This window comes from Oncorhynchus kisutch, unplaced genomic scaffold (genome assembly GCF_002021735.2).
Source record: "Oncorhynchus kisutch isolate 150728-3 unplaced genomic scaffold, Okis_V2 Okis02a-Okis13b_hom, whole genome shotgun sequence".
NCBI classification, from domain to species: domain Eukaryota; kingdom Metazoa; phylum Chordata; class Actinopteri; order Salmoniformes; family Salmonidae; genus Oncorhynchus; species Oncorhynchus kisutch.
The window spans coordinates 5757476-5782615 of record NW_022261979.1 but is presented as its reverse complement, the minus strand read 5'-3'; the positions used below and the strand labels follow the sequence as shown (position 1 = coordinate 5782615).

At 43.2% G+C, this 25140-nt stretch overlaps 2 protein-coding genes across 6 annotated transcripts in view; one reads left to right on the top strand and one right to left on the bottom strand.

Moving 5' to 3' along the window:
* LOC109883683 (protein Jumonji-like) overlaps positions 1–23644 on the top strand; it is a 109488-nt gene extending 85844 nt beyond the window's left edge. The window contains exons 7-19 of one of the 2 annotated variants that reach the window (XM_031812042.1): positions 1662–2895; positions 5511–5638; positions 6020–6499; positions 11726–11818; positions 13391–13509; positions 13704–13774; positions 14274–14388; positions 16573–16678; positions 17281–17382; positions 18249–18379; positions 19477–19657; positions 20485–20592; positions 21381–23644. In XM_031812042.1, coding sequence (XP_031667902.1) covers positions 1662–2895; positions 5511–5638; positions 6020–6499; positions 11726–11818; positions 13391–13509; positions 13704–13774; positions 14274–14388; positions 16573–16678; positions 17281–17382; positions 18249–18379; positions 19477–19657; positions 20485–20592; positions 21381–21590 — 3078 coding nt within the window. In that variant the 3' untranslated portion in view covers positions 21591–23644. Of the gene's footprint in view, positions 1–1661; positions 2896–5510; positions 5639–6019; positions 6500–11725; positions 11819–13390; positions 13510–13703; positions 13775–14273; positions 14389–16572; positions 16679–17280; positions 17464–18248; positions 18380–19476; positions 19658–20484; positions 20593–21380 lie in introns of both variants that reach the window. The other variant, XM_031812041.1, reaches the window with a different exon arrangement.
* Positions 23645–23793: 149 nt separating this feature from the next.
* Positions 23794–25140, bottom strand: part of LOC109878847 (dysbindin-A) — a 38397-nt gene continuing 37050 nt past the window's right edge. For all 4 annotated transcript variants that reach the window (XM_031812048.1, XM_031812045.1, XM_031812047.1 and 1 more), the window contains one exon: positions 23794–24326. In XM_031812048.1, coding sequence (XP_031667908.1) covers positions 23992–24326 — 335 coding nt within the window. In that variant the 3' untranslated portion in view covers positions 23794–23991. The remainder of the gene's footprint in view (positions 24327–25140) is intronic.

Below are 25140 nucleotides of genomic sequence, written 5' to 3'. Positions count from 1 at the left end.
AGCTAGGTACAAATGATGATGGAGCTAGGTATAAATTATGATGGAGCTAGGTATAAATGATGATGGAGCTAGGTATAAATGATGATGGACCTAGGTACAAATGATGATGGAGCTAGGTATAAATGATGATGGAGCTAGGTACAAATGATGATGGAGCTAGGTATAAATGATGATGGAGCTAGGTATAAATGATGATGGAGCTAGGTACAAATTATGATGGAGCTAGGTATAAATGATGATGGAGCTAGGTACAAATGATGATGGAGCTAGGTATAAATGATGATGGAGCTAGGTACAAATGATGATGGAGCTAGGTATAAATGATGATGGAGCTAGGTACAAATGATGATGGAGCTAGGTATAAATGATGATGGAGCTAGGTATAAATGATGATGGAGCTAGGTATAAATGATGATGGAGCTAGGTATAAATGATGATGGAGCTAGGTACAAATGATGATGGAGCTAGGTACAAATGATGATGGAGCTAGGTACAAATGATGATGGAGCTAGGTACAAATGATGATGGAGCTAGGTACAAATGATGATGGAGCTAGGTATAAATGATGATGGAGCTAGGTATAAATGATGATGGAGCTAGGTATAAATGATGATGGAGCTAGGTATAAATGATGATGGAGCTAGGTATAAATGATGATGGAGCTAGGTATAAATGATGATGGAGCTAGGTACAAATGATGATGGAGCTAGGTACAAATGATGATGGAGCTAGGTACAAATGATGATGGAGCTAGGTATAAATGATGATGGAGCTAGGTATAAATGATGATGGAGCTAGGTATAAATGATGATGGAGCTAGGTATAAATGATGATGGAGCTAGGTATAAATGATGATGGAGCTAGGTATGATGATGGAGCTAGGTATAAATGATGATGGAGCTAGGTATAAATGATGATGGAGCTAGGTATAAATGATGATGGAGCTAGGTACAAATGATGATGGAGCTAGGTACAAATGATGATGGAGCTAGGTATAAATGATGATGGAGCTAGGTATAAATGATGATGGAGCTAGGTATAAATGATGATGGAGCTAGGTATAAATGATGATGGAGCTAGGTATAAATGATGATGGAGCTAGGTACAAATGATGATGGAGCTAGGTATAAATGATGATGGAGCTAGGTATAAATGATGATGGAGCTAGGTACAAATGATGATGGACCTAGGTATAAATGATGATGGAGCTAGGTATAAATGATGATGGAGCTAGGTATAAATGATGATGGAGCTAGGTATAAATGATGATGGAGCTAGGTATAAATGATGATGGAGCTAGGTATAAATGATGATGGAGCTAGGTATAAGTGATGATGGAGCTAGGTATAAGTGATGATGGAGCTAGGTATAAATGATGATGGAGCTAGGTATAAATGATGATGGAGCTAGGTATAAATGATGATGGAGCTAGGTATAAGTGATGATGGAGCTAGGTATAAATGATGATGGAGCTAGGTATAAATGATGATGGAGCTAGGTATAAATGATGATGGAGCTAGGTATAAATGATGATGGAGCTAGGTATAAATGATGATGGAGCTAGGTATAAGTGATGATGGAGCTAGGTATAAATGATGATGGAGCTAGGTATAAATGATGATGATGTGAGATTTCCAAAATCATCCTTGTGTCTATTGCAGGTTTCAACAGTGAACAGGCTGTCGCGGGTATCGTCAGCTACCGTACGCAACTCCTGTGCCAAAAAGCCCCCGGCCTCCCGACCACTGCTGTCCAGAACTGTGAAGTCTGCAGCCACAGCGCTTCCCAGGGGCCACGTCCGCTACACCAAAGCCAGACTTCTCAAAGAGGCCAAACTCACCGTGGGCAAAAGAGCCTCCCCCAAAGCTCGCCAACCCCTGAAGAACCAACGGCGCTCTGCCTGTGGCAGTGCCCGCCGCCACCCACGCCCACCACACTCCAACTCAGGAAAACTCTCAAGTGGCGATGCAAAGACTCCCAACAAACAGAAGGTACAATCCAACAAGGCAGCTGGCAGGTGTTGCCTACAACGAGTCAACGGGCAGCTTCACCCACGCCGATGTGGCGGTAAGCAGGTACTGCAGGGGCGTGAGGGCGTCAGACACTCCAAGCGACGTCTGGGGCTCCCGGCTGAGGAGAGTCCAACAGAGACACCGGAGTCTTCGCCGGAGGTCAAAAAGGTTAGACTGCAGGTCAATGCCCCGGAGACGCGAAGCAGCAGGAAGGTCAATGTCCAGGAGAAGGCTGTGGCGGGGTCCGGCGGCCATCTTGGTAAGGTCACGTCATCCCGACCTTCCTCCTCGAAGCAAAGACCCAAACGAGCCTCCGCTGCCAAGCTGACCCGACAAGCACAGCCCATACCCCCTACTGCTAATACTACTACTACTGCTAATACTACACCACCAGCTAAGAACACCACTTCTAAGAAAACTTTCCAGGGCACTTCCAAGAACACTTCCCATGTCACTTCCAAGGGCACTTCCACCTCCACTTCCACTAGCTCAGCAGCCAAGGTGAAACCAGGCACCAGCAGCCCAGCTAAACCAGCAGCAGAGAGGCAGCGGGAGAGTGGGGAGAAGAGAGGTGCAGCACCGCCCCCTCCCCCGCCCCTAACCGAGGTGCCAGTGTTCAGGCCCAGTCTGGAGGAGTTCCACGACCCCCTGGTGTATGTGGAAGCGGTGCGGGGGCAGGCAGAGAGCTATGGGCTGTGCAGGGTGGCTCCTCCTCAGGACTGGAGGCCAGAGTGCAAGCTGAAAGAGGACATGAGGTTTGTGACCCAGGTGCAGCACATCCATAAGCTGGGTCGGCGCTGGGGGCCCAATGTACTCCGGCTGGCCTGCATCAGGAAACACCTCCAGGCCCAGGGCATCTCCATGGAGGACCCCCCGCTCATAGGTACATTTCTGTAGAACTGATACTTAGTGTGCATCGCAACTGGCACCCTATTTGCTACATAGTACACTACTTTTGACCAGAGCCCTATGGGGGCCCTATGGACCCTGGTCAAAAGTAATGTACTAAATAGGGAAAAGGGTTTCATTTGGGACTAAGACTGTCGCTAAGGTTGAATGTCAAAGACATTTAGTTCCGCCACATCCTGTTATTCTAGTACAGTTTCATGTTATTCTAGTACAGTTTCATCTTATTCTAGTACAGTTTCATCTTATTCTAGTACAGTTTCATCTTATTCTAGTACAGTTTCATCTTATTCTAGTACAGTTTCATCTTATTCAAATCAAATCAAATCAAATCTTATTTGTCACATACACATGGTTAGCAGATGTTAATGCGAGTGTAGCGAAATGCTTGTGCTTCTAGTTCCGACAATGCAGTAATAACGAACAAGTACTGTACATTCTAGTACAGTTTCATGTTATTCTAGTACAGTTTCATGTTATTCTAGTACAGTTTCATCTTATTCTAGTATAGTTTCATCTTATTCTAGTACAGCTTCATCTTATTCTAGCACAGTTTCATCTGATTCTAGTACAGTTTCATCTGATTCTAGTACAGTTTCATCTTATTCTAGTACAGTCATGTTATTCTAGTACAGTTTTATCTGATTCTAGTACAGTTTCATCTGATTCTAGCACATATGTCAACTCTACATAGAGTGGCTATCTATCAGGTTTTACAGTTTGAAGTTTCCTCTTGTTAATTCAGTGTGCTGCTAAAGGTTTCCTTCTGAGGGAACTATACTATAGTTAAATGGCTTCTCCCAAATTACCTCTGACCCCCTCATCCTGACCTCTGAACCACCTCTCATCCTGACCTCTGAACCACCTCTCATCCTGACCTCTGAACCACCTCTCATTCTGACCTCTGAACCACCTCTCATTCTGACCTCTGAACCACCTCTCATCCTGACCTCTGAACCACCTCTCATTTTGACCTCTGAACCACCTCTCATCCTGGCCATACTGCCCATTGGCTGCTGCTGATTGCTCTTAGTGTGTTTGTAAGTGAGACCTTGATTCTGACCTTACCAAGTGAGGAAGGATTACAGTTCCTCTGCCAGGTGGCAGCTTTGATGAGATTACACTGGGAGAGATGGGGGTTGTCAGGATCCCCGACACACACACACACACAGTCACCCACACACACACACACACACACACACACACACACACACACACACACACACACACACACACACACACACACACACACACACACACCACACACACACACACACACACACACAACTAATGTAGCTCACACACAGTCACATACACTCACACTCACACACACTGACAACCCCCAGACCAGTAGCAGTGTGTGTGTGTGTGTGTGTGTGTGTGTGTGTGTGTGTGTGTGTGTGTGTGTGAGAGAGTGAGTGAGTGAGTGTGTGTGTGTGTGTGAGAGAGTGAGTGTGTGTGTATGAGAGTGAATGTGTGTGTGAGTGTGTGTGTGTGTGAGTGTGTGTGACAAATGGGGAACGTCTGTAAGGGGATTTTACAGGCAGCAGAATCCCACGGTGAGGGAAAGGAGAGGAACGAAGTAGCAGAGATATTACACTCTGTCTGCATCTCAAATGGCACACTATTCCCTATATAGTGCATGACCAGGGCCCATATTAGTTATATAGGGAATAGGTTGCCATTTGGGACACAGACATTCTCTCTCACAGGCTCCAATACCTACAGGCCTCTGCTTTGTCAGAGTGGGCCTCAACCTCAAACAGGATCATGGCTGTCTAAACCAGGCTGTCTAAACCAGGCTGTCTAAACCAGGCTGTCCTGGCTAACAGAGCCAAGTCATTCATTCATCAAACATCCACAGCCTCTCATAATTTGGCTGTAATTTGTTTGAAAGCTTATTGTAAATGTAGTGAATGTTGCTGCTTTTTCAGAATCCAAGTTTATCAGCCCCGTTGGTCCTCTCTATATCCTCCCAGATGCATACAGTATATACATTTTAACCTGTGTTCTACTATCTTGGTCATGGGCGCCCACAGGGAGCGCATGCTTTTGTTCCCATCACTAACAGCCCAGTACTAATACACCAAATCAACCAATCATTATAAGCCATGTGGTTTCACAGAACCAGGATTAAAGAACATTGTTTTAACCTCCTTGTTCTGTGTTCTGTCTCACCCTCCTTCATTCCCTTCTCTTCCTCCTTATCCTCGCTCCCTTCTCTCCCTCGCTCCCTCCTTCACTCCCTCCCAACCTCCTCCCTCCCTCTCTTCCTCCTTCACTCCCTCCCTATCCCTCTCACCCTCCCTCTCACCCTCCCTCTCACCCTCATTCCCTCCCTCTTTCACTCCCTCCCTATCCTCCCTCCCTCCCTCCCTCTCACCCTCTTTCACTCCCTCCCTCCTTCACTCCCTCCTCTTCCTCCATGTCCTCCCTCTTCCTCCCTCTCTCTCCTTCACTCCCTCCTCTTCCTCCATGTCCTCCCTCTTCCTCCCTCCCTCCTTCACTCCCTCCTCTTCCTCCTTATCCTCCCTCTCTCTCCTTCACTCCCTCCTCTTCCTCCATATCCTCCCCCCCCCCCCTCCCTGCCAGGCGGATGTGAGTTGGACCTGGCCCGGTTCTTTCAGCTCATCAACGACATGGGCGGCATGCAGCAGGTCAGCGACATGAAGAAATGGAATAAGCTAGCCGACCAGCTCCGTATCCCCAAGACTGCACAGGTACGGTACTGCTTCAAGGCTGCATACATGGCACCATGTCCTCTATATAGTAGACTGCTTTTGACCAGGGTCCATAAGGCTCTGGCCTACTATATAGGGAATAGGGGGCCATTCGGTACTCAGCCTCTTGTGTTGACCATGATGCTGTTCTGTATCAAACAATTCCTTCCGGTATCCGTGTCTTGTAGTGTTTCATCTACACTGAAGTGGGTCATTTTGTTTTTATCCTACTTTTGTATTTGAGATTGACTTCTGATGAAAACCAACAGCCAGCCCAGCTAGCTGCATAGCTAAGTATAGCACTTTGACATTTGATGTTAACACTGCCCTCCCTGTCAACTGTCAACTGCAACGTAATAATATCCTACCACCCGACCACAGGATCGTCTGGCCAAGCTGCAGGAGGCCTATTGTCAGTACCTACTGTCCTACGACTCCCTGGACCCCGCTGAGCGCATCCGCCTGGAGAGGGAGGTGCTGGAGGAGAAGGGGAGGCTGGAGAAGAAGAGAGGGCCCCTGGAGGGCCACTCAGATGACTCCCAACAGAGCCTGCTCCAGCTGCCCCGCTGTGAGCCCAAGAACGGCCTGGTAAACGGGGTGATCCGGAGGAACGGCCTGGTAAACGGGGTGATCCGGAGGAACGGCCTGCCCAGGAACCTGGAGGAAGGAGCGAAAGAGGGGAAGAATCAGGAGAAGGACATGTGGCTGAGGTCCAGCAGGAGGAGACTGTTCTCTCAAGAGAAGGACATGTGGCTGAGGTCGAGCAGGAGGAGACTGTTCTCTCAGGAGAAGAAAGGAGGAAGAGGAGGAGCAGAGGAGGAGAAAGAGTTTCTTAGCGACCAGCACAAGTGTATATACAGGGTAGGTCATGTTAGCCCCTTTCTCTGGCCCTGTTCACACTCAGGTTGAACAACTGATGTACAACACATTTGGCACAACAAATGTGATCCAACAGACAGTTTTTCTGGACCAAAATAATTACCTAAGCATAGTGGAGGCACTACAACATGCACAATGCTTGTGTAAATATTCGATTGGTTAAATCTATTGGTTAATGAGCTCTGTGGTAGCTGTGTGTGGGCAGATTGAATACAGTGCAGCACTGTCAATACAGTGTGTATAGCTGTTAGTGCCTGGAGGCAGAACTACAATATCCCTGGTTCAGTTGCTCTCACATCTAATATAGGTCATTGCACATCTGCAAGCACAGAGGCCACACACACGATCAGACACACACACACACACACGATCAGACACACACACGATCAGACACACACACGATCAGACACACACACCTCACCTCATTTTGTCACCTCATGTGAACTTATCACTGCCAGTATTTATGTCTTGATGCTGCATGATGATCTTCTGTTGCTCACACTTCTCTTATCAGTAGTGTCAGTTCCAGTTCTCCTCTAGTATCAGTTAGTTCTCCTGTAGTATCAGTTACAGTTCTCCTGTAGTATCAGTTAGTTCTCCTGTAGTATCAGTTATAGTTCTCCTGTAGTATCAGTTAGTTCTCCTGTAGTATCAGTTAGTTGTCCTGTGGTATCAGTTACAGTTCTCCTGTAGTATCAGTCACAGTTCTCCTGTAGTATCAGTTAGTTCTCCTGTCGTATCAGTTAGTTCTCCTGTAGTATCAGTTAGTTCTCCTGTAGTATCAGCTAGTTCTCCTGTAGTATCAGTTACAGTTCTCCTGTAGTATCAGTTAGTTCTCCTGTAGTATCAGTTATAGTTCTCCTGTAGTATCAGTTAGTTGTCCTGTGGTATCAGTTACAGTTCTCCTGTAGTATCAGTCACAGTTCTCCTGTAGTATCAGTTAGTTCTCCTGTCGTATCAGTTAGTTCTCCTGTAGTATCAGTTAGTTCTCCTGTAGTATCAGCTAGTTCTCCTGTAGTATCAGTTACAGTTCTCCTGTAGTATCAGTTAGTTCTCCTGTAATATCAGTTAGTTATCCTGTAGTATCAGTTAGTTATCCTGTAGTATCAGTTACAGTTCTCCTGTAGTATCAGCTAGTTCTCCTGTAGTATCAGCTAGTTCTCCTGTAGTATCAGTTAGTTCTCCTGTAGTATCAGTCAGTTCTCCTGTAGTATCAGTTAGTTCTCCTGTAGTATCAGTTACAGTTCTCCTGTAGTATCAGCTAGTTCTCCTGTAGTATCAGCTAGTTCTCCTGTAGTATCAGTTAGTTCTCCTGTAGTATCAGTTAGTTCTCCTGTAGTATCAGTTAGTTCTCCTGTAGTATCAGTTAGTTCTCCTGTAGTATCAGCTAGTTCTCCTGTAGTATCAGTTAGTTATCATGTAGTATCAGCTAGTTCTCCTGTAGTATCAGTTACAGTTCTCCTGTAGTATCAGTTAGTTCTCCTGTAGTATCAGTTAGTTCTCCTGTAGTATCAGTTAGTTCTCCTGTCGTATCAGTTAGTTATCATGTAGTATCAGCTAGTTCTCCTGTAGTATCAGTTATAGTTCTCCTGTAGTATCAGTTAGTTGTCCTGTGGTATCAGTTACAGTTCTCCTGTAGTATCAGTCACAGTTCTCCTGTAGTATCAGTTAGTTCTCCTGTCGTATCAGTTAGTTCTCCTGTAGTATCAGTTAGTTCTCCTGTAGTATCAGCTAGTTCTCCTGTAGTATCAGTTACAGTTCTCCTGTAGTATCAGTTAGTTCTCCTGTAATATCAGTTAGTTATCCTGTAGTATCAGTTAGTTATCCTGTAGTATCAGTTAGTTCTCCTGTAGTATCAGTTACAGTTCTCCTGTAGTATCAGCTAGTTCTCCTGTAGTATCAGCTAGTTCTCCTGTAGTATCAGTTAGTTCTCCTGTAGTATCAGTCAGTTCTCCTGTAGTATCAGTTAGTTCTCCTGTAGTATCAGTTACAGTTCTCCTGTAGTATCAGCTAGTTCTCCTGTAGTATCAGCTAGTTCTCCTGTAGTATCAGTTAGTTCTCCTGTAGTATCAGTTAGTTCTCCTGTAGTATCAGTTAGTTCTCCTGTAGTATCAGTTAGTTCTCCTGTAGTATCAGCTAGTTCTCCTGTAGTATCAGTTAGTTATCATGTAGTATCAGCTAGTTCTCCTGTAGTATCAGTTACAGTTCTCCTGTAGTATCAGTTAGTTCTCCTGTAGTATCAGTTAGTTCTCCTGTAGTATCAGTTAGTTCTCCTGTCGTATCAGTTAGTTATCATGTAGTATCAGCTAGTTCTCCTGTAGTATCAGTTACAGTTCTCCTGTAGTATCAGTTAGTTCTCCTGTGGTATCAGTTAGTTCTCCTGTAGTATCAGCTAGTTCTTCTGTAGTATCAGTTAGTTATCCTGTAGTATCAGCTAGTTCTTCTGTAGTATCAGTTAGTTCTCCTTTAGTATCAGCTAGTTCTCCTGTAGTATCAGCTAGTTCTCCTGTCGTATCAGTTAGTTCTCCTGTAGTATCAGTTAGTTCTCCTGTAGTATCAGTTAGTTCTCCTGTAGTATCAGTTATAGTTCTCCTGTAGTATCAGTTAGTTGTCCTGTGGTATCAGTTACAGTTCTCCTGTAGTATCAGCCACAGTTCTCCTGTAGTATCAGTTAGTTCTCCTGTCGTATCAGTTAGTTCTCCTGTAGTATCAGTTAGTTCTCCTGTAGTATCAGCTAGTTCTCCTGTAGTATCAGTTACAGTTCTCCTGTAGTATCAGTTAGTTCTCCTGTAATATCAGTTAGTTATCCTGTAGTATCAGTTAGTTATCCTGTAGTATCAGTTAGTTCTCCTGTAGTATCAGTTACAGTTCTCCTGTAGTATCAGCTAGTTCTCCTGTAGTATCAGCTAGTTCTCATGTAGTATCAGTTAGTTCTCCTGTAGTATCAGTCAGTTCTCCTGTAGTATCAGTTAGTTCTCCTGTAGTATCAGTTACAGTTCTCCTGTAGTATCAGCTAGTTCTCCTGTAGTATCAGCTAGTTCTCCTGTAGTATCAGTTAGTTCTCCTGTAGTATCAGTTAGTTCTCCTGTAGTATCAGTTAGTTCTCCTGTAGTATCAGCTAGTTCTCCTGTAGTATCAGTTAGTTATCATGTAGTATCAGCTAGTTCTCCTGTAGTATCAGTTACAGTTCTCCTGTAGTATCAGTTAGTTCTCCTGTAGTATCAGTTAGTTCTCCTGTAGTATCAGTTAGTTCTCCTGTCGTATCAGTTAGTTATCATGTAGTATCAGCTAGTTCTCCTGTAGTATCAGTTACAGTTCTCCTGTAGTATCAGTTAGTTCTCCTGTGGTATCAGTTAGTTCTCCTGTAGTATCAGCTAGTTCTTCTGTAGTATCAGTTAGTTATCCTGTAGTATCAGCTAGTTCTTCTGTAGTATCAGTTAGTTCTCCTGTAGTATCAGCTAGTTCTCCTGTCGTATCAGTTAGTTCTCCTGTAGTATCAGTTAGTTCTCCTGTAGTATCAGCTAGTTCTCCTGTAGTATCAGCTAGTTCTCCTGTAGTATCAGTTAGTTCTCCTGTAGTATCAGTTAGTTCTCCTGTAGTATCAGTCAGTTGTCCTGTAGTGTCAGTTAGTTCTCCTGTAGTATCATTTAGTTCTCCTGTAGTATCAGCTAGTTCTTCTGTAGTATCAGTTAGTTCTCCTGTAGTATCAGCTAGTTCTCCTGTAGTATCAGCTAGTTCTCCTGTCGTATCAGTTAGTTCTCCTGTAGTATCAGCTAGTTTTCCTGTAGTATCAGCTAGTTCTCCTGTAGTATCAGTTACAGTTCTCCTGTAGTATCAGCTAGTTTTCCTGTAGTATCAGCTAGTTCTCCTGTAGTATCAGTTAGTTGTCCTGTAGTGTCAGTTAGTTCTCCTGTAGTATCATTTAGTTCTCCTGTAGTATCAGTTAGTTCTCCTGTAGTATCAGTTAGTTCTCCTGTAGTATCAGTTAGTTCTCCTGTAGTATCAGCTAGTTCTCCTGTAGTATCAGTTAGTTCTCCTGTCGTATCAGTTAGTTCTCCTATAGTATCAGCTAGTTTTCCTGTAGTATCAGCTAGTTCTCCTGTAGTATCAGCTAGTTCTCCTGTCGTATCAGTTAGTTTTCCTGTAGTATCAGTTAGTTCTCCTGTAGTATCAGCTAGTTTTCCTGTAGTATCAGCTAGTTCTCCTGTAGTATCAGTTAGTTGTCCTGTAGTGTCAGTTAGTTCTCTTGTAGTATCAGCTAGTTCTTCTGTAGTATCAGTTAGTTCTAGCGTTTCATCTCTCAGTTTGACTTACTACTTTTTAAACCTGGCTCGTAGGGACTATTCTGTCTGTGACTGCCAGCATAGCTGGACCCATATGAAATCAATATATTGGACCATAGTAAGAAATACATCTCCTCCACACATGTGGGAAAGCTTACAGTGACTGACCGTAGTCCAACCAACCAGGGATTTTCCTGGCACATTCATACAGGCTCTCAGTCTCTGTCCCTGCCCGGCTGTCTGTCGTGTATCTGAGCTTATGTCCCAAATGGTGCCCAATTCCCTGTCTAGTGCACTACTTTTAACCAGGGCCCTTAGGGCTCCGATCGAAAGTAGTACTCTATATAAGGGAATAGTTAGCCATTTGGATAAGGGAATAGGGTGCCATTTGGATAAGGGAATCGGGTGCCATTTGGGAGGCAACCTGAGAAAGCCGTCTGGATGCAAGACTCCCCTTCAGAATGTGCTGAGGCTGCAACAGCAGGGAGAGGAAGGAAGATGATGTCATGCAGCACAGTGACATCCACATGTATCATTTTTGTCTGGCTGTTCAACTAACTCTCCCATCTGGTTGGCTGTGATAATCGTTACATTGACAGTGGTCTGCGTCCCAAATCACATTCCTATTCCCTTTTCTGATGCACTACTTTTGACCAGAGCCTGTTCAAAAGTAGGATGTCGTTAGGGACGGAGACAGTGTATCAAGGGACATAAAAGACTACTTCCTGTATGGTCTTACTAGTCTCTTTGGTTATGCTTCTGAGTCATTCGATTGGCAGGATATCAAAACACCTCAGTCCATAAGCTCGTACACTCTTTGTGATGATTGATGATTTGCTGTGATAATCTTTACATTGACTGTGTATCAGGGAACTTGAAAGGGACCGTAAGGTCTCAGCCCTCTCTTTGTGTTTCTCTATGGCAGGGGAAGTCGGTTTCTCTCACTACGTTCTACAGGACAGCCAGGAATACTATGAACATGTGTTTCAATAAGGAGCCAGGGACGGCTGAGGTGGAGGTAAGGTCTACATATCCCAAACTGTTATATACCTGCTACGTAGGTTGCGCTACTTAAGGCCCTATTCAGGTTTCAGAGAAGTTGACTTAACATGGACTTAAATTTAAAAAATTTAAAAATTGACTTGTCCATATTTTATAGACATAAATCCATGTTAAGTCTACTTATTTCAAGTCTGAATCGGCCCTTAGTGCACTACTTTTGGCCAGGGTCCTGCTTTTTGGGACGCAACCATATAGTCATAATGAATAAGTAGTATAATTCACTGGGACCGTAAGTAGTATAATTCACTGGGACCATAAGTAGTATAATTCACTGGGACCATAAGTAGGATAATTCACTGGGACCATAAGTAGTATAATTCACTGGGACCATAAGTAGTATAATTCACTGGGACCGTAAGTAGGATAATTCACTGGGACCATAAGTAGGATAATTCACTGGGACCATAAGTAGTATAATTCACTGGGACCATAAGTAGTATAATTCACTGGGACCATAAGTAGTATAATTCACTGGGATCATAAGTAGTATAATTCACTGGGACCATAAGTAGTATAATTCACTGGGACCATAAGTAGTATAATTCACTGGGACCGTAAGTAGTATAATTCACTGGGACCATAAGTAGTATAATTCACTGGGACCGTAAGCAGTATAATTCACTGGGACCATAAGTAGTATAATTCACTGGGACCATAAGTAGTATAATTCACTGGGACCATAAGTAGGATAATTCACCGAGACCATAAGTAGTATAATTCACTGGGACCATAAGTAGGATAATTCACTGGGACCGTAAGTAGTATAATTCACTGGGACCATAAGTAGTATAATTCACTGGGACCATAAGTAGGATAATTCACTGGGACCGTAAGTAGTATAATTCACTGGGACCGTAAGTAGGATAATTCACTGGGACCATAAGTAGGATAATTCACTGGGACCATAAGTAGTATAATTCACTGGGACCATCAGTAGTATAATTCACTGGGACCATAAGTAGTATAATTCACTGGGACCATAAGTAGTATAATTCACTGGGACCATAAGTAGTATAATTCACTGGGACCATAAGTAGGATAATTCACTGGGACCATAAGTAGTATAATTCACTGGGACCATAAGTAGTATAATTCACTGGGACCATAAGTAGGATAATTCACTGGGACCATAAGTTGTATAATTCACTGGGACCATAAGTAGTATAATTCACTGGGACCATAAGTAGTATAATTCACTGGGACCATAAGTAGTATAATTCACTGGGACCATAAGTAGTATAATTCACTGGGACTGTAAGTAGTATAATTCACTGGGACCATAAGTAGTATAATTCACTGGGACCATAAGTAGGATAATTCACTGGGACCATAAGTAGTATAATTCACTGGGACCATAAGTAGTATAATTCACTGGGACCGTAAGTAGTATGGAGATGACTGATCAAGTCATTGACATATTTATTTTCTCCTTTTGTCTTTCTTGTCAGCCATCCCACTGTGTGATCTACTGTCACTACTTGTTTTTTCATCTACATTAATGCAATAATGTTTCTGTCTGTGATTGCAGCAGGAGTACTGGAACATCGTGGAGCAGAGAGAATGTCATGTTGCAGTGCACTGTGGGAAAGTAGACACTAAAACTCATGGGAGTGGCTTCCCAGTTGGAAAGTCTGAGACGTTTTCAAAGTAAGGGCCTAACGGCATTATCCGATCACATGAATGGAGGATTTTGAATATCCTGCTTATTCCCTCCTGATTCCTGGAATCTTCCAACTGGGATTTCTGGAGAACCGGGAAAATTTTGGGAAAGTTAGGGGAATTTTACAACCCTATAAGGACATGCATAAAATATGTGTTCTGTTCTCTTGTCTCCACTCAAGACATGGATGGAACCTTACAATCCTTCCCAATAATTCAGGATCCATCCTACGCCATCTTGGTGCTGTGCCAGGTAATCATCTGTACCTATGACCCTCTCCTGTTACACAGGATGACAGTACATTGTATTGTAATACAGACCGTTGTAAGTAGCTGCAGAGTGAACTGAAGGACTCCCATCAGCTTTTTTTTAAATTTATTTTTAAAATTTTACCTTTATTTAACCAGGCAAGTCAGTTAAGAACACATTCTTACTTTCAATGATGGCCTAGGAACAGTGGGTTAACTGCCTGTTCAGGGGCAGAACGACAGATTTGTACCTTGTCAGCTCGGGGGTTTGAACTCGCAACCTTCCGGTTACTAGTCCAACACTCTAACCACTAGGCTACGCTGCCGCCCCGATTAACTACAACAGTTCCTTGAATGTATGTTGTGATAGTTTTGTATTGTTTTATACAGTATATCCTCATTTTTGGTGACACAATTCAATAGTATTCTGCTATGAATTAAGTGAACTTGAACTGACTAGAAAAGCTTGACGGTCTACTATGTCTTCCTTTGTGGTTGTACAGGAGTGACCATTCCTTGGCTGAACATCGGCATGGTCTTCTCTACCTCATGCTGGTCGCGAGACCATCACCGCCTTCCATACATTGATTACTTACACACTGGTGCTGACTGCATTTGGTAAGTAGTGGTTCACTGCTCACTGCCCTCTCCCAGTTTAATCCTACGGTCACTCAGGTTCACCACCTGCCACAGCCAATGGAGAACGAGCTCAGCGTCAGTTAGTCAAGCCTGATCAAATAGAACTGGTGGAGATTGATTTAATAGAACTCCCTGAGCGTGGTCAGTACAGTATGAAGGAAACGCTGTATGGCTCAGTAGGTAGAGCATGACGCTCGCAACACCAGGATAGTGGGTTTGATTCTCTGGGCCATCCATACGTAAAATGTATGCAGTATGACTAAGTCTTTATTGGATAAATCTGCTAAATGGTATATATTTAAGCAATTAGGCCACGAGGGGTGTGGTATATGGCCAATATACCACAGCTAAGGGCTGTTCTTAAGCACAGCGCATTGCGGAGTGCCTGGACACAGCCCGTAGTCGTGGTATATTGGCCATATACCACAAACCCACGGGGTGCCTTAATGCCATTATAAACTGGTTACCAATGTAATTAGAGCAGCAAAATGTTTTGTCATACCCATGGTATACGGTCTGATATACTACGGCTGTCAGCCAATCAGCATTCAGGGCCCGAACCACCCAGTTTATTATATATATAAATATATAAAATCAGGAATTCTTGAAAGACGGTACAATATAAACTTTTCTTCCACAAATATTTGTCTTAATATCTGATAGACCAAATAATATATATATCACACCATGTAAAGGAACAACCTCCTAATTCACAAATGTTTTTCTCATAAATTACAACTAAGTGGATTTATGTCAACTCAGTCAGACACCATAAAATGCATTTAATTTGTACATATATTGTCCAAGTGTTTGAAGACCTTGTTTGTTTAATTCTATCATTACATTATTCAAATATGAAATACAAATCTCCAAATGTATTTTTATAAAGCATTTTTATAACGCTATATATAATGCTCCGGGGCTCATTTTGTTAGCATTTTGGCATGTTTTTCTAGATTCAGAACATAAAACATTTATTAGCATTTTGGCATGTTTTTCTAGATTCAGAACATAAAACATTTATTAGCATTTTGGCATGTTTTTCTAGATTCAGAACATAAAACATTTATTAGCATTTTGGCATGTTTTTCTAGATTCAGAACATAAAACATTTATTAGCATTTTGGCATGTTTTTCTAGATTCAGAACATAAAACATTTATTAGCATTTTGGCATGTTTTTCTAGATTCAGAACATAAAACATTTATTAGCATTTTGGCATGTTTTTCTAGATTCAGAACATAAAACATTTATTAGCATTTTGGCATGTTTTTCTAGATTCAGAACATAAAACATTTAGCGTTTTGGCATAAAACATAATTTATAAAGGAAACATTATCCCTTAGCTCTATCACAGCAAATATGTCAATAGTTTAACCATGTGTTGCAGAAGAGCGATTCAAATATTTTTTTATAACAATAAAAAAAATTCATAAGGGGTTTAGCCATCAGTGACGGAGTTGACAACAGATACTCAAAACAGACATTTTTGCCTCAAAGTATTTTACATTTGTAAAATATATTAAATGATTCTTTCAGCACTCTGACGGAGTTGGCGTTAGCGTTACCGTGGTGATTTGACGTTGACGTTACCGTGGTGATTTCTATATTGTTTGTTTAAAACATATCAGATAGCAGAGAACTTTCCAGAACACAAGTGGTCTTGTTGCACTACATGTAATGAGAACATGAATAAGAGGTCATTATGGTAGAGCTCACCCTGCTCATTCCTGATTTGAGTTGACCCAATCTCCAGACACATCTTTCAGGAATCACCGTTTCGAGATAAGGGCTATTGCAAATAACTACACAAGATCCTTTTTCAGTTAATGTTAATTATTGCTACTTTTTTGGAGAGTTTGAAATTGGGATCCTTTTCTTCAGACAATGGCATTTCCAGGTATAGAGCCAACATGGAAATGAATCATATTGAAAATATTTAGAAAATTCCGAAAGCAAATCTTTCCCCTCATAAAATTCCCCTTAATGTAATTGTTGAGCTCAAATAAAATCCTATAAAACTACAATAAAAAATAAAGTTTCATTGCCAGACAAGGATATTTTTGATTTACTAGTGCTATGACATGTGTCCACTAACTCCAACATGTTATCATATAGTGATACACAATTAGATCCCAATAACCCATGTGACCCGGTGTTCAGGTACTGTATTCCTGCTGAGGAGAAGGTGAAGCTGGACAAGGTGGTTCACACACTACTGCAGGCTAATGGAACCCCAGGACTGGAGATGTTGGAGAACAACATCATGGTGTGACTGCAGGATACACTGTCCACACATACAGTATAAACATGGACTACAGATACACTGTCCCCCCCTACAGTATAAACATGGACTACAGAAACACTGTCCCCCCCCTACAGTATAAACATGGACTACAGAAACACTGTTCCCCCCCCTACAGTATAAACATGGACTACAGAAACACTGTTCCCCCCCCCTACAGTATAAACATGGACTACAGAAACACTGTCCCCCCTCCTACAGTATAAACATGGACTACAGAAACACTGTCCCCCCCCCTACAGTATAAACATGGACTACAGAAACACTGTCCCCCCCCCCCTACAGTATAAACATGGACTACAGATACACTGTCCCCACATACAGTATAAACATGGACTACACATACAGTATAAACATGGACTACAGAAACACTGTCCCCCCTACAGTATAAACATGGACTACAGAAACACTGTCCCCACACATACACACTGTGCTCTGGTGAAAAGTTCTGCACTATATAGGGAACAGGGTGTAAGTAGTGCACTATATAGGGAACAGGATGCCATTTGGGATGTAGACATGGTCGTTAGGTAATACATGTTCTCTGTCTCTCTCCCTCCCGCCAGATCTCTCCGGAGGTGCTGTGTCGAGCGGGGGTCAAAGTGCACCGGACCGTCCAGCAGAGTGGCCAGTTCGTCGTCTGTTTCCCGGCGGCGTTCGTCTCCAAGGTGTGCTGCGGCTACAGCGTCTCCGAGACAGTGCACTTCGCCACCCCCCAGTGGCTGAACACGGGATACCAGGCTGCCAAGGTTGGAGCCCCCCGTCGTATCAATACTTGAAGGAAAAGCTATTCGTTGAAAGAAGAGTATAGTTTAATTCAGTACATAATGTATTATAATGTTACGTGCCATGCTAACATTACTGTAGTATTTAGTATAGTGTTACTAGTCATTGGCATTAAATGTTGTTTTCACAGATAAAGTTGCAAGATCAGTTTGTTTAAAGTATTGGTCTTAAGCATTAATACAGATTCAATTCTCCATTTAAAAAAAAATCTGAATTACTTTGCTGTTACAATAAAATAGATATATTGTTATTCAAGACAATTTTAAAATGATATAAATGTCTTTGCTAAAATTAACGAAAATTCATTTTCGTTTAGGGGTCTGACCACATAGAGTATGAACTCCTGTCCTGTACCTCTCCATGCTCCTGTACATCTTGGGGTGGCCAGTTTGACTGAGTTCCAGTCCTGAAAGCTCCTCACGAAGGGGTGGTAAACCAGGCTCTAAAGTCTGACTTAACCAGCTTAGTTTAGTCAGTCAGTCAGTCTGTCTATCAGTCAGTCAGTTCAGATAGAGTGGACAAACTGAGGGTAGAGAGTGCCTCTGTGTACCCAGTGTTACGCTGGTCAATTCAGTATCAAAGATTCTGTTATCCACATGGATCTTAGTTCCCTACACATCTACTGCATGAAAGGAGGGATTTGCGAGGGTTTACCAAACTGAGCACCTCCATTAATCTGAACTGGGATATGTTGTGAAAAGACCCTGTCATATCAAATGTTCAAATATCTCTTACCTCTCCTTCCCAGGAGCTGAAATGTCGACGCATAGAGAGGTCCTTCTCCATGGAGAAGTTGCTGTACCAGATCGCAATGTCAGAATCCAAACGGGAGAATGGTGTCATTCTGAGTACCATGACCTCACTTCTCAAAGACCTCAGGTGGGTTTAACTATTTAACCAATAGCAGTATTATCATTCCAGATCACAGTATCAATAGCAGTATTATCATTGTAGATCACAGTATCAATAGCAGTATTATCATTCCAGATCACAGTATCAATAGCAGTATTATCATTGTAGATCACAGTATCAATAGCAGTATTATCATTCCAGATCACAGTATCAATAGCAGTATTATCATTCCAGATCACAGTATCAATAGCAGTATTATCATTTTAGATCACAGTATCATTGTAGATCACAGTATCAATAGCAGTATTATCATTCCAGATCACAGTATCATTGTAGATCACAGCATTAATAGCAGTACTATATTTGTAGATCACAGTATCAATAGCAGTACTATATTTGTAGATCACAGTATCAGTAGCAGTATTATCATTGTAGATCACAGTATTAATAGCAGTATTATCATTGTAGATCACAGTATCAATAGCAGTATTATCATTGTAGATCACAGTATCAATAGCAGTATTATCATTGTAGATCACAGTATTAATAGCAGTATTATCATTGTAGATCACAGTAGTCACCCCACCACCTGTTGAATAAACAGCAGTCACCCCTCCACCTGTTGAATAAACAGCAGTCACCCCACCACCTGTTGAATAAACAGCAGTCATCCCTCCACCTGTTGAATAAACAGCAGTCACCCCTCCACCTGTTGAATAAACAGCAGTCACCCCTCCACCTGTTGAATAAACAGCAGTCACCCTACCACCTGTTGAATAAACAGCAGTCACCCCTCCACCTGTTGAATAAACAGCATTCACCCCTACCACCTGTTGAATAAACAGCAGTCACCCTACCACCTGTTGAATAAACAGCAGTCACCACCTGTTGAATAAACAACAGTCACCACCTGTTGAATAAACAGCAGTCACCCCTCCACCTGTTGAATAAACAGCTGTGGGGTGGGGCTGGAGAAATGTAACCACTCAAGAATCAATAGCTATACATCATTCATTTAAAAGTACAACATGTTACCTCTCTCAAATTGACCCTTTCCACAACTTAAAAAGTCAACAGTAGCCAGTGATGACAGACGATACACCAGTCTGCTCTACCTGTTCCAGGGATACAGAGTTGAGACAGCGCAGGGATCTGTTTGATGCCGGGCTGCGGTCTGTTGCCCGCTACTGTAGCCATGACAACCAGGCCTCGTCAGAGAGCAGGAGGATCCAGCGCCAGTGGCTGAGGCTCGACCCCTCGGACCGACGCTGCCAAGTGTGCCAACACCTCTGCTACCTCTCCATGGTGAGTCTTTACTGGGCAGGGAAGGTTGGGCACAAACAGGGATTCAATCAAAGGCAGGTTGTCGACAAGCGTACTGTACGGCCAATAAGGTGCCTTCTAAAGGACATTTCCCTGATGTTCGTGGAGATGGCATCAATGGTTAAGTCTGCAGATGGGGGCTCAATCGTAAATGTCCTGTAAAAAGACTGGTCTTACTTTATTGTCCCTGAAGGGAAAATGTGCTTATTCTGTGTCCTGATGGCATGCTCCTCATGTCGCTGCAGATGGTTCAGGAGGGAAAATGTGTTTATTCTCTGTCCTGATGGCATGCTCCTCATGTCGCTGCAGATGGTTCAGGAGGGAAAATGTGTTTATTCCATGTCCTGATGGCATGCTCCTCATGTCGCTGCAGATGGTTCAGGAGGGAAAATGTGTTTATTCCGTGTCCTGATGGCATGCTCCTCATGTCGCTGCAGATGGTTCAGGAGGGAAAATGTGTTTATTCTGTCCTGATGGCATGCTCCTCATGTCGCTGCAGATGGTTCAGGAGGGAAAATGTGTTTATTCTGTCCTGATGGCATGCTCCTCATGTCGCTGCAGATGGTTCAGGAGGGAAAATGTGTTTATTCTGTCCTGATGGCATGCTCCTCATGTCGCTGCAGATGGTTCAGGAGGGAAAATGTGTTTATTCTGTCCTGATGGCATGCTCCTCATGTCGCTGCAGATGGTTCAGGAGGGAAAATGTGTTTATTCTGTCCTGATGGCATGCTCCTCATGTTGCTGCAGGTGGTTCAGGAGGGAAAATGTGTTTATTCTGTCCTGATGGCATGCTCCTCATGTCGCTGCAGGTGGTTCAGGAGAGTGAGAACGTGGTGTTCTGTCTGGAGTGTGTCCTGCTGTACGTACAGAAACACAAGTCCTGCCGAGGCCTCAAAATGATGTACCGTTACGACGAGGTACTACACTACACTACACACTACTACAGTACACTACAGTACACTACACACTACACTACACACTACTACAGTACACTACTACAGTAAACTACACTACACACTACTACAGTACACTACACACTACTACAGTAAACTACACTACACACTACTACAGTAAACTACACTACACACTACTACAGTACACTACACACTACTACAGTACACTACACACTACTACAGTACACACTACTACAGTAAACTACACTACACACTACTACAGTAAACTACACTACACACTACTACAGTACACTACACACTACTACAGTACACTACACACTACTACAGTACACACTACTACAGTAAACTACACTACACACTACTATAGTAAACTACACTACTACAGTACCCTACACACTACTACAGTAAACTACACTACACACTACACTACACACTACTACAATACACACTACTACAGTACACTACACACTACTACAGTACACACTACTACAGTACACTACACTACAGTAAACTACACACTATTACAGTACACTACACACTACTACAGTACACTACACACTACTACAGTAAACTACACACTACTACAGTACACTACACACTACTACAGTACCCTACACACTATTACAGTACACTACACACTATTACTACACCCACTACACACTACTACAGTACACTACACACTACTACAGTACCTCCATTATTAGGCAGTAGGAGGTCGTCAATTACTACACCCACTCTTCAATGTCAACCCACATTCTTCTTCTCCTGATTCCAATTCCTCTTCCTCTCAGGACCAAATCAACCATCTGGTGAGCAGGGTGTGTGGGAGAGTGCTGGAGAAGAGCGGCGCTGAGAAGAGGAGAGGGATGAGAGGACTTCAGGGCCCCGGTGAGGTGTCCACCCCAGCCAAACGCAGCGCCCGAAACAGAACCTCCATCACTGTGTCCCTCACCCGCCTCCCCTCCTCCACCCTGCCCAAGACCGCCCTCAGCTCTAAATAACTCACATCATGGGCCGCGTTCCATTACTTCACATCCTTCCTTCCTGGGTTCTTTGAGGTAAACACAGATTTACAAGTGGTTAGGTTACTACCACCCAATTACTGTCACCAATCCAACCGATTCACACCTGTGATTACTTCAAAGGAAGGAAGGAAGGAAGGACTTCTGAAGTGTTCCAACAGGACCAGTGCTTCACTACGGTACATTTCTCTCTGCTCAGTGTGGAGAATGTGCTCCTTAAACCACGGCTTTTGCACTAGAGTAAAAAACATGTTTTTAAGAGGCATTAATGGCTGGATTCAGTTCCGTATCGGAGGATCCACAGCTCAATTGAAATTTGAAGGCAACGTTCCAGCGTATCTCAGCTCAATTGGAAATTACCTTTAAAATGTTAGCGCGGATCTTCATCGATATGGATTGAAACCCAGCCCTTCGTCCAATACTGTATATTGTATCTAGATATCACAATATCCTCCTAGCTACACCTACTGTTATTACCTACAGACTTCACTTCCCTGGTGCTACATCTTGGTGCTCAATTTATACTGTCATTGGTGTAGTAGTAATAATAATGATCATTTCTCTTTTGCTCAAAGCCATTGGACTGCATCCTGAACTGTGAACACTTTTTTAGAACTTGTTACCAATAAGTTGATTCTACACACAGTTTTGCATTTAGACTCCAACCAGTAATAAGGCTCTTCAGGGGTTTGTAATACATGCATTACGATACAAAGATGTTTCCAGCGGAGCGCAAAAAGTGGGTTGTGTTTATTAGTGCTAAACGTAGCAAAACTTTTTGCAAACAGAAAAAAACAAGCGTTCCTTATTGGACATGTTCAGGAAGTCCCTCCCCGTTTTGGCCCTTTTGCTTCCTAGTGAATACGACCCTGGCCTCAGTATTAAACAGGGCCCCTTCTCAGATCATTGATGTTATAATTATTTAGAGAATTGGCCAAGAGTGGAACGGTAATCATGGGCTTCACACCGCTCATCTGACCATTTTGGTGTGAAACACTGTGCCTAAAAAAAAAAATGCATACTAATAATTTTCAATCACTTCTGGTGCCGATAGTTTTTGTTTTGTGACCAAGTTATCCACTCTAGACCCTTACAGGCTCTTGACCTGTAACTCTTGGGTCTGCGGGACTGCGTTCCAAATGGCAGCCTATCCCCTATTTAGAGCACTAATTTTGACCCGAGCCTCAAGGGCACTATATAGGGAATAGGGTGCCATTTGGGAGAGTCACAGTCCAGGTGTTTTATCAAAGAACAAAAACTGAAAACCACAACAGCATTGTACATATAAAACATTGTCAATGTCTAAAGATACATGTACCTGAGCCTTTTAAGGAATGGAATGCAGTGTTTTGGAGTAGGGGATTTATGAAGAAAAAGCCTTACCCCCCCCTCCACCACCACCAGTTACTTCATCTGTGGCCCCGTATACTCAACGGTTGTGATACAAAACAAATCTAGAATTACACAAGTGTTGTGGAGACGGTGAAATGGTTGTGTAAACACTTTTTGTGCAGACACAAAATAATAATATATTGTATCACAACCCTTGTGTCAACTGTGTTGGACATTAGTTGTATGGGGCCAGGGTTGCCCTGGTAACAAGTATGGAGAAGTGCTGCATAGTTTGAATCCCCTCGTTTTTTACCTAAACTTTTTTTTAATGAAAAGGGAAAATAAGTAGAAGAATAATAAAAATGGTCAAATCTACTATGTACAGAAGGAGTAACTCCTGTTGTTGCACTCCAGCCTCGCGACAAGAGTCCTTTCAAATCAGCTTGTTGAGACCCCTTACAAAAACTATCCATTTTCGAAGTTCACATATATACAGAGTTGGATGTTTTTTAAAAAGCGTGCTTAATGTTTTGGTTGTTTTTTTTACAACAGGCTCATTACAGCCGACCGTCTCATTTCTTATCTCTGATTCTGTTTTCCTTCCATGCTGATTCAAGTTGGACAATGACCCTTTTATTTTCTATTTTATTTGTTAGTACCCATTAAGGTTGAATAAAAAGGTTTGACAGTGTCTATCCAAACGTGTTCTTCTCAGTGCCGTGTGTCTGTACCCTCCAAGCATCCTTCTATAAACATCTCTGTGTTTAAGAACCACCAAGCTATTCTAGTAATTGACTTCAAAGCTTTGGTTTAAACTCCCAGTGTAATGTCTGAAGAATGCAGTCCCTTGAACATTTTAAACAACTTTATTATTATTTACTTAGAATTGGATACAAGGAAGGAAGCTACATTTCATTTATAAAAAAAACAGAAAAGAAAAAAAGTTTTTGGGGGAAAAAATGCAAAACGGACCCCCAGATCAGCGTCTAGGAGCTGCCCTATACCGCCTAGAGCCGGTCTCACCCAGGGGGCAGCTCTGTGACGGCTCCTAAGAGGCCTGCGAGTCGCTGTCGTCAGAGTTCTTGAACATCTCTGCCTCGGGCAACGACACCAGGGCTGTGTCGGCCTGCACTTCCTCCTCGTCTGGCAGTACCAGGGGCTGGTCTCCGTCTCCGCTGGCCTCACTGCCCTCCCCCTCCTGGCACTCCCCCAGGCTGGTGTCCTGGCTGGTGTCCTGGCACTCCCCCAGGCTGGTGGCCTGGCTGGTGTCCTGGCCGGCTGAGCCTGGCTCCGTGGAGGAGAAGGAAGACGGCTTGTTCCTCAGTTCCGCCTGGGTGGGCACCCGCAGGGAGATCTCAGAGGACAACGACTCAGGGTCTGGACCTGGGGGGAAAGGAGGGAGGGAGAGGGGATCAGTCCAACATCACGGCTCTGCCCATATATGGGATACAGGGTTCCATTTGGGACTCATCCACATGCTCCATCATGTGATTCTAGTGTGCTGCAGTGTATAATCTCTGTTTTGTTTGAACTCGTGACAACACAACTCTTGTTATCCCCAGGGTGACGCGCATGCTTTGATACCATGCGTTCATAAGAAAGTGGCTCGCTAGCAACGCACTTAATAACATGAATGGACACAAGCGAATACGGTCTCTGTACCATTGGTGGCTACGTGATAGCATTAGCCATACTGTCTCTGTACCGTTGGTGGCTACGTGATAGCATTAGCCATACTGTCTCTGTACCGTTGGTGGCTACGTGATAGCATTAGCCATACTGTCGCTGTACCGTTGGTGGCTACGTGATAGCATTAGCCATACTGTCTCTGTACCGTTGGTGGCTACGTGATAGCATTAGCCATACTGTCGCTGTACCGTTGGTGGCTACGTGATAGCATTAGCCATACTGTCTCTGTACCGTTGGTGGCTACGTGATAGCATTAGCCATACTGTCTCTGTACCGTTGGTGGCTACGTGATAGCATTAGCCATACTGTCTCTGTACCGTTGGTGGCTACGTGATAGCATTAGCCATACTGTCTCTGTACCGTTGGTGGCTACGTGATAGCATTAGCCATACTGTCCCTGTACCGTTGGTGGCTACGTGATAGCATTAGCCATACTGTCTCTGTACCATTGGTGGCTACGTGATAGCATTAGCCATACTGTCTCTGTACCGTTGGTGGCTACGTGATA